This window comes from Megalobrama amblycephala, linkage group LG11 (genome assembly GCF_018812025.1).
Source record: "Megalobrama amblycephala isolate DHTTF-2021 linkage group LG11, ASM1881202v1, whole genome shotgun sequence".
Taxonomy (NCBI): Eukaryota; Metazoa; Chordata; class Actinopteri; order Cypriniformes; family Xenocyprididae; genus Megalobrama; species Megalobrama amblycephala.
This window is the reverse complement of record NC_063054.1, coordinates 14,083,778-14,094,067: the sequence shown is the minus strand read 5'-3', so window position 1 is coordinate 14,094,067 and position 10,290 is coordinate 14,083,778. Positions and strand designations below refer to the sequence as shown.

Genomic DNA, 10,290 nt, shown 5'->3' with positions numbered 1-10,290 from the left:
TTCTGATTTGCAGCAAAAGATTGTTGAGCTTCACAAAATAGAAAGTGGCTGTAAGAAAATAGCTAAAGCATTGAAAATCCCCATTTCCACTATCAGGGCAATAATTAAAAAGTTCCAATCAACTAAAGATGTTACAAATCTGCCTGGAAGAGGACGTGTGTCTAAATCGTCCTAATGCATGGTGAGGAGGAAAGTTTGAGTGGCCAAAGACTCTCCAAGGCTCACAGTTGGAGAATTGCAGAGATTAGTTGAGTCTTGAGTCTCAGAAAGTGATAAAAAAAAAAAAATCAAACAGCACCTACATCCCCACAAGTTGTTCAGGAGGTTTTCAACAAAAATCCTCTGCTCTCATCCAGAATCAATCTCCAGTATATTCAGTTGTCAGACATGATTGGAACTTCAAACAGGACCGGCTTCTATGGTCAGATGAAACTAAAAATAAGAGCTTTTTGGCAGCAAACCCACCAGATGGGTTTGGTGCACACATGGATAAAAAGTACCCCATGCCCACGGTTAAATATACTGCTGGATCTTTAATGTTGTAGGCCTATTTTTCTGCTGGAAGTCCTGGACATCTTGTTCAGATATATGGTATCATGGATTCTACCAAATATCAACAGATAAAAAATCAAAACCTGACCGCTTCTGCTAGAAATCCTATAATGAGCCATGGTTGGATCTTCCATCAGGACAATGATCCAAAACAAACATCAAAACCAACACAAAAATGTGTCACTGAGCACAAAATGAAGCTTCTGCCATGGTCTTCCCAGTCCCCTGACCTGAACCCTAAAGAAAATGAGTGAAGTGAACTGAAGAGAAGAAGCACCAACATGGAGCTGGAATCTGAAGGTTCTGGAGAGATTCTGCATGAAGGAATGGTCTCTGATCTCTTGTCAGGTGTTCTCCAAACTCATCAGAAGAGTCAGACCTGTTTTCTTGGCAAAAGGAGGTTGCAAAAACTATTGAATAAAAGGGTGCCAATAATTGTGGCAAACGTGTTTTGGATATAAACATTTATTTCATAATGTGACTTTCCCCCCACTTTCAATTCTTTCTCTTCAATGAAAGGTTAGATTTTTGCTAAGTTTATGAATTAAAGATCAAAAGGATAAACAATGCAGATTTATTTTAACAGCCATCTTTGATCATATTTACCAAGGGTGCCAATAATTCTGACCACCACTGTATTTAATCATTAACTATAAGGTTGAACTTGTTTTTTTTTTAAATGCTATTTTGTTTATGCACTAGTTCCTTGCCTTTGGTTCCCTACATTACTACAGGAAAGGGGCACAGTAATCACATGATGTTTTCAAGAAGTTTTATGTGCGTAAACATCTGAAGCACATGCCCAGAAAGCTGCCTCTCAGACAGAGTGCGAATAACCTAATTGAGGTCACTTTCACACCATCTTGCACCTTAATGAACCTGAATGAACAATTCACACGTAATTATATCAAAATGACCGTAAAGGCGAGTATTCTTGTGAAACATAAGCTATGTTTCCATCAAAAGTTGTGAATTTAACTTGGGCACAAATTTAGTTTGAGTCGAAGAGAACAAAATCTTCACTTCCTGATAAACTGGCACTAAATATCACTAAGAAAAATGGAAGTTGCTGCAGACGAACCACAATAAACGCTGTCATGTTATCTTGCATTCAGATGCCTGGTGTTTGTGAACTCAGTCATGTGAAGCGCTTCTGGGAGGGAATTATACTGAACCACTTTAACGGTCATTACAGAGTGACCAAAACAGCATTTCAGTCCAAGATCAGTCCGCTGGTTGGTCCAGCTATGCCATTCCATCGTGTCAAGTCTTTTTTGATTCGCATCAAGAAATTTATTTGGAAAAGTGTTTCCATCGTAGTTTACATGCATGTTTTCATATTGCATAAAAAATTATCTCATTATAAATGACTCAGTTGAGTCATTTTTTTATGTGCATTTTTAGAATTGTTGCGCATCTTGGCATTTCCATCTAACATTATTTTATGCAATATACCAAAATGTGCATAAAAATAGGTAGATGGAAACAGCTATAGTCGGTTATGTCAGTCTTAAGAATGTAAACAGTTGAGAAAGAGAACGTGTAACAGTATGTTGGACACGTGCAGCTCTTAAAGTGACAGCAGCCTAATAAACCTACTGCTGTCTTTGCTCATGTTCACCTAAAAACAAAAGACAAAAAGAAAATCACCCATTGCTCTTGACTGAATAACTTTTGTAACTTTGGTAAGGATTAATCTATATTTAATTAATACAGTGAAGACTATACATTTTTATTTCACAGTTTTACTGTGAAAATTACTTTATTTAAAGGGTTAGTTCACCCAAAAATGAGAATTCTGTCATTTAATACTCACCCTCATGTCGTTCCACACCCGTAAGACCTTCGTTAATCTTCGGAACGCAAATTAAGATATTTTTATTGAAATCCGATGGCTCAGTGAGGCCTGCATAGCCAGCAATGACATTTCCTCTCTCAAGATCCATAAATGTACTAAAAACATATTTAAATCAGTTCATGTGAGTACAATAGTTCAATATTAATATTATAAAGCGACGAGAATATTTTTTGTACACCAAAAAAAACAAAATAACAACTTATATAGTGATGGCCGATTTCAAAACACTGCTTCATGAAGCTTCAGAGCGTTATGAATCTTTTGTTTCGAATCAGCGGTTCGGAGCGCCAAAGTCACGTGATTTCAGCAGTTTGGTGGTTTGGCACGCGATCCTAATCATGATTCGACACAAAAGATTCATAAACGCTCCGAAGCTAAATGAAGCAGTGTTTTGAAATCGGCCATCACTATTTAAGTCGTTATTTTGTTTTTTTTGGCGCACCAAAAATATTCTCGTCACTTTATAATATTAATATTGAACCACTGTACTCACATGAACTGATTTAAATATGTTTTTAGTACATTAATGGATCTTGAGAGAGGAAGTGTCATTGCTGGTTATGCAGGCCTCACTGAGCCATCGGATTTCAACAAAACATATCTTAATTTGTGTTCCGAAGATGAACAAAGGTCTTACAGGTGTGGAACGGCATGAGGGTGAGTAATAAATTACATTATTTTCATTTTTGGGTGAACTAACCCTTTAATTTCTGTACCTGAAAATTGTTTCACTGGTATCTAAAAATTTGATTTTAAAAGCTGGGCCAGTAGAAAAAGTGTTGGAGCAGCTCAAATATTCACTGTGCTATTAAATGAAAAATAAAATATGATATTACAGAATGAACAGTGAAAGTAATTCTCCGAAGCTTCATGAATCTTTTGTTTCGAATCAGTGATTCGGAGCGTGTATCAAACTGCTAAAGTCACGTGATTTTAGTAAACGAGGCTTCGTTACGTCATCACTGTTTCGAAACAGTTTGAAATTTCAATGGTTCACCGATAGAGGGCGATGATAAAGTGAACCCAGGGCTTTACCCTATGGTTTTGCCTGATCTCCGATCAGTTTTATACATTTGTAGATGTTTTAATTATACATTAGAATAATTAAAATTAATAATGGTAGTTATTAATCTCTTATTGGCCTGTTTAGCTTGAGCCATGGAACAAAGAAACAAGCCTTTAAAATTGATAAAAGAACACATATTATACAGACACTCTAAATTTAATCTAATTAGATGATTAGTTAATTCCATTTGATTGATTTTACTTTCAATAAAACTTTTGCAATACATTTGTTAAAGGGTATTTTTAATGCATGTTTGGCCTGAGTTTTGTTGCATTTCCACTGTTCTGACCACTAGGGGTCACCGTGGAGACGGGTGTCAGACTGTTTCGAAGCTCGAATCATTACGGCACATTTGCTTCAACTGTTTCAGTGTTTCACGAAGCCTCGATCTGCCCATCACTAATTTTGGCAATAATAAAAAATGTAGTCTGAAAATAATTTCAAAATTGTGAGGCATTTCATTAGCCAAATTAACCTATTTAATCATTTACTATAGGTTGAAATATTTTTCTTTTTTATGCTATATTTATGGAAGACAATAAAGATATTTACAAAAAAATAAAATAAAAAATGATTCTTCCTTCGGGGGGCGGTTGCCTGCTTACAAAGCCGAAAACTCAAAGGTCACAATTAAATCTTATGATGTTTTTGTCTTTGAGACATCTGCTCAGAACGAATGATTTAAGTGAGTTATTTCTGAGCATTTTTTCCGCAAATTCGTAGAAATCCTCAGCAATCCCTACAAAATGATTTTAGTAGTAGGCTACTTATAAACCAATGTGATTGGTGAAGCATGAACAGCGAGGAGAAAAGTAACAGGTAACACGTGAAAACGCCATTAAAACGAGCTGCTTCAGAAGCGTCCTGTACGATAATTTACACTTGAAAATGACACCAAAAACGTTAATACCAGTTGAATACATTATGCACAGTGAATAACTGAGGAAGATTTATAATTCGGACTCATCGTTCCTGACTAAGTGCTGAGCGCCGCCCATTTTCAGATTCTCCTGTTTCATGCTAGTTATTATAATTTATTAGTGAATAAATATTGTCTGCAGACCATAATTGAGAATAACAGGTGTTACAATATATTCGGTTCCTGAAATATTCTGTTCCACTGGGTGGCGCTTACGCGAATATTCATGATATCCTCCTCTTGTGGGCGTGTCCTTGAGACAACGCGCAAGTGAATGGAACTGAAAATATTAGTACACGCTCCCCAAATCGCATCGGTTTAATGGATTATTTCGAAAAGGTAATAAAATATTCAGTGTTAAGCAACAGTTCACGTGTTCAAAGCAATGCACAGTTTGTGTAATATGATAAATTTTGCCTGATTGAGTACAGACATTCAGATAAACAGTTAACGTAATGATACATCAGAGCAAACATGAGCGCATAACCTTGTTTTACACTGATGTGTTTTCTGTTTCGCTTTTTTATTTGTGAGGCTTCTTCTGCCCTCGGTTGAGTGTGTGGCTACTCAGCCTATGCAGCGAGCTAAACATGCAGTAAGAGAAGGTGTGGCTCCATGAATGACAGGACACAGTTTTCTTCTTAGAGCCTTTACTGAAGACCTCTCTTTTCTGATTTGTAAAACTGTAAACATACAAAGAAAATGTATTATTTAACAAACCAAGACACATTGCTGTGGATTTAAATGCTGGAAGTGATGAGAATTCAAGATATAAGAATCACAAGATTACATTTTAAATAATTCAGTTTGTGTCAGTTTGCCACCATGAGGTTGCAGAATATAGCCTACTGCAGTCAATTGCAGTTTTAGTACACACAATTAACAGGCAGTTCAAAATACTGTTCGACATATTTATAATCCCAAAATTTATTTACTGCTCCTGTAGAAGAAAGTTATGCATTTGTTTCTTTTTTACTTTGACAACCCGTATGAACAACCTGACGACCTAGGTTGTGTGAAAAGCAATGCTGACATTGACTTATAAGAAACTGCAACCACATGCCAAACAGAAGCTAGCAACATTAGATTGACTTAGATAACAAACATCTTTTTTGCTTTAAGAGTCAAAATAACCTCTTAAGTAACAGAACATTTAGAAAAACAAAATTGTCCATTTATTACTTACAGACTATGGCACGTCAAAGCTTCCCAAAGATATAAGGGGTCTGAGAGGAGTGTAGCGTGTCAACACCTCCAGACATTTTCTCACACTGCGTGTAACAAACTTTTTGCCTGCTGGCTCAACACATCACCAACAGAGCGCCGTCATAGCGCATGCAAAATATAATCAAAGAAGAACCCCCCAAAAAACACTAAAGGAGATACTGACCCCTAGCGGGAAAATAAAGAAATGCACTGGCGAACTAATACCATACTATTGAACATAGAGGGACAGAATAAGGCTTTAAAATGTTTTTGAATAGTTTGCTTAGTTTGCTTCCTTTGTTGTAATTCTGTGACTACAGGCTACTGCATAGCCTAGTGTTGACAACTTGAAACAAACCTCTACAAATGTATCTGTGGCCTAATAAAAAGTATAAGCTATAGCCTGGTGTGAATATTCTGTCATCCTTAATTTCTTGATTATTTTGATATTTTCAGTGTTTATCACCACAGTAAGACTTACATAGGCTACCCTTTATCAACACCAAACTACAAATATTTCCTGTTTTCTCATATTTTACTGGATATCATGACAAATGATCATTATAGTCCAACAAGTAAATGCACACTTTATGTTATTTGTCACATATTTTACTTGGGTAAAGTTGGTTTTATATTCGCACGTTTGGACTTCTGATAAATTCAGGCTTTCCAATAAATGTGCAATAAATTAATGTTTGCGAATTTTAAGCAGCAACATGATATTGACAACCAACGATTGTCAACTTACAACATTTTTCACAGTCGATCAAAATAGGCAAGTATTGTTTTAATGGCATATTTACTTGTGAATGTCCAGTGAATGTCCAATGTAGTGTGATTAACAAGGCTATTGAATACGGATGTCCGAATGTGCGAATATAAAACCAACTTTACCCAAGTACATATTTTTGTTGCAAAGCAACATACTTTTTTTTTTTTGTTGAGTTTTTCACTTTCAACTGTTTTTCCAGCACATTTCTTAATGTGTAAATATTTGTACAAACAAAAAGATTCAACAACTGAGACATAAACTGAACAAATTTCACAGACGTTGTGGCACCAGCTGCTTTACAGAGCATCTCATCCTCATGGACAGCACCATTTGCAACTCTTGCTGTGAGATGTTACTCCAATCTTCCATCAAGGCATTTCACATTCTCAAACATGCCTGGTGGGACTTGTGGTTACATGTGGTTTGGCACTGAAAGGACAATCAGCTGTCCTTCTGTCTCCCTGTAGCACTGTCTCAAGCATCTTCATGTGTGTGTGATGGAGGGATTCCCGCCGCTGTTTTGACTCCTTTACACATTTTAGGAACATTGCAGTTTATTGCTCTGTTCTCATCTGCAGTCCTCTTATCTCCTGCAGCAGGACTAAGGCATGTTCGCACAGGTGATCAGAGACCCTGCATCATTCTTCTGGTGTTTTTCAGAGTCAATAGAAAGGTCTCTTTAGTGTCCTAAGTTATTGTAACTGTGACCTTGCTTGACCTATAGGTGTATGTGCAATAATTGAATAACATGACAAACATTGTTAAAACCCTTTCTAAAGATCTGTAAAACTTATTTGGATTGTACAAAATGATCTTTAAAATATTATCCTGAAAATTGACTTTTCTTAATTTTTTTTTTTTTTTTTTTTACAACAAAACCAGTTGTAGCCTATATAAATATTAATTACATTAAATGTTATAACAAGTACAGAAGTAATTACTCTATGAATGTAACTAAAATTGAAAAGACAATCAAAACAATGTGTGAAAAGAAGCAATGCTATATGTGAGGTTCTGAGGTAAATATTAAAACAGGGCCTTGGCACTCGGGAACAGCCTTCATGGATGTCCGGATCACACACTGCCAGAGCTATCCAAGACTTCAGCTCTCACATCCAGTCTGAAACAGACAGTGACTTTACAAGTTGATGAGCATAATGTGGAAACATCACAAAAGCAAAACAAAACCATATTATGACATTGGTGATGATAATAAAAAATAACGTCATCTTATAAAGTAGCTTTTTTATTTATTTATTTTATTTTTTCTGTGTATTTGTGCTGTATTACCTCACAGAAATAAATTTCATTATTATTATCAGAATTATTTTATTTGACTGCTTTTTAAATTGTTTTAAATCAGATAGCCTACATAAGGTTGTTTGAGTATGTGTTATTTTTGACACATTTCAGGGTTTTGTGCTGCAATATCCTGCCTTGTCAAACTTTAAATATAACGAAACTGAATTATAATTTCATAATTATAATATTTTAAACAAAAATAACGTTCTTTAAGTAGCTGCTGGCATGTCCAAGAAGACTGTCATCAAAGCAAAGCTCCAAAGATTTGTATTCCAAAGGAATATTTTATTACCTTTTCGAAATAATCTATTAAACATTTGCAATTTGAGGAGCGTGTATTAATATTTTCAGTTCCATTCACTTGCGCGTTGTCTCAAGGACACGCCCACAAGAGGAGGATATCATGAATATTCGCGTAAGCGCCACCCAGTGGAACAGAATATTTCAGGAACCGAATATACTGTAACACCGGGACCTACTGTGCGTCGTTACTAGCGCACGTCTCCGCCTTCAACTACGTATCTGTATCTGTAACTTTCGTATGGCAAGCCGTTTTACCATTTAAACCTTTGTTCTGACTATCTATAAATATATTTAAAGATAGTAACGATTGTATTTTGACGAGTGATAATTATAATTCGACTAGTCAGAATGACAATTAGAGATATCTGCAATTATAAGTGCACTAGAAAGAAATCCGATTTGAGATCTGTAATATATATTTTGACTAGTCAAAACTCCATTTAAGATATCTGTAATGATGTCATAGATATCTTTAAAAGATGCATCATTTATCTGCAAAGGTAATTAGAGATATCTCTAATTTGGTTTCGACTAGTCACAATTATATTTTAAGATATGTGACCAGTCACGGAAAGTAGGGACACAAGTCAGTTCTGGGGCATTTTGAGTTATTCACAGATTCTGAAAGTGTAGTCTCCAAGCTTTCCAACGATGTGTAACACATGGCAATCTGATAATATTTCGCCACTAGTGCAAATTATAATTTGAGATATCTCTAACTAGGTTTTGTCTAGTCATAATCAAATTGGAGATATATTTAATTACAATTTCTACCAGTCAAAACTCATTTGTAGATATCTGAAAATATGTTTCAATTGAAGTCAATAGAAGAATATGACTAGTCATAAAAGCATTGTAGATATCTGTAATGTATTTTATGACTAGTCACAATCACATTGTAGATATCTTAATTGCAATTACGACGAGTCAAAATTGCAGAAGAGATATCTGAAACTGGAATTATGACTAGTCAAAACTGATTTATGACTAGTACGGGTAGGAGTATTTAATGCTAAAACGGCTTGCCATACATCTGTCGCGGTGTCGCCCTCCCTGCTTAATAACAGACGGGTACATCCTAGCTCCTAGTCAAAAAGCCACTCTATTTTACTAATGTCTCTTGTTGTTTGAAGACTCGAGGGTTGTATAGCTATGCGACGTACAAAATAGTCTGCCATTGTTTAGCACAGCTTTGCACGAGCTTGTGTTTACACCATCACACGAGCAGCGCGTGTGATATTGATTCAGTGTTAGAGCTATTTTGGTTTCATCATGGCAAGCGAGGCGCTCCACAAATTCGTTTGCCTTTGTCGATACCTACAGGATCCCTGCCATGTCGCCAGATTCCAGCAGTTTTGCGGCGTCCGCGGGACGTTTCCTAAAAAAACAGCCGAGGCTGACGCGAAGCTTGCGGTCAACGGTGCTTGCGTGGGGCAATGTCAGGAAGACCGCGCGGCTAATGGGGATTCAGCACACGGACTCGCGGGCCAAAGGCTGAGAAAAAGTTTAAATGCCGCTGGAAATGATGAACAGGACGAAAGTCCCGCTGATTTTCTCAACGGACCCTCGGGGCAAGAGGCTGAGAGAGACTCCAAAGGCAGAGTGAAGCCTTTACGCAGGAACTCATTGACTGGTGAGGTTGGCCAGGAGTTCATCATCGAGAACAAGTTTCTCTTCTATCTCTTCACCATTGGTACCGAGCTGGGCAATGAGATGTTTTTCATCGTGTTCTTCCCTTTCTTGATGTGGAACGTCGATCCCTATGTGAGCCGGCAGCTCATCGTGGTGTGGGCTTGGGTGCTGTTCTTCGGCCAGTCCACTAAAGATCTGATCCGGTGGACCCGTCCTGCCTCTCCTCCTGTGATTAAAGTGGAGGTGTTCTACAACACGGAGTACAGCATGCCCTCCACACATGCCATGACCGGCACCGCGATGCCCTTCTGTCTGTTCATGCTCACATGCAGTCGCTGGGAGGTACAGTATACTTGTACACAAAACCAAGCGATAATCTTACCCACGCGAAACAAGTAGTTGACTGTTTCTGTTTATGGGAATGTGTTGAACTAACTAGCATTTTTATTTTATGAAATATGCATTAGCACTTATTCCTATTCACTTGTACTTCATTCATTAAAGGCGCTATAAGCGATTCTGAGCGGAGTAACTTCCTGTTGACGTTCGAAGTGTTGTCAAACAAAACAGAGGCTAGCTAGACCCTCCCTCCTACTCCTCCTGGTCCTCCCTCCGTGCTTCCTGAAACAGTCATGAACGCGCATTTAAAATGTAAGTAGCTTGCGTATTGACGCTGCTGT

The 10,290-nt window shown here is 37.2% G+C and overlaps 1 protein-coding gene across 1 annotated transcript in view; it reads left to right on the top strand.

Annotated features, from left to right (window-relative positions):
• Positions 1–9,002: 9,002 nt before the first annotated feature.
• The window catches only part of LOC125277761 (sphingosine-1-phosphate phosphatase 1-like), a 20,236-nt gene continuing 18,948 nt past the window's right edge, over positions 9,003–10,290 (top strand). The window contains exon 1 of the mRNA XM_048206263.1: positions 9,003–9,952. Coding sequence (XP_048062220.1) covers positions 9,251–9,952 — 702 coding nt within the window. The 5' untranslated portion in view covers positions 9,003–9,250. The remainder of the gene's footprint in view (positions 9,953–10,290) is intronic.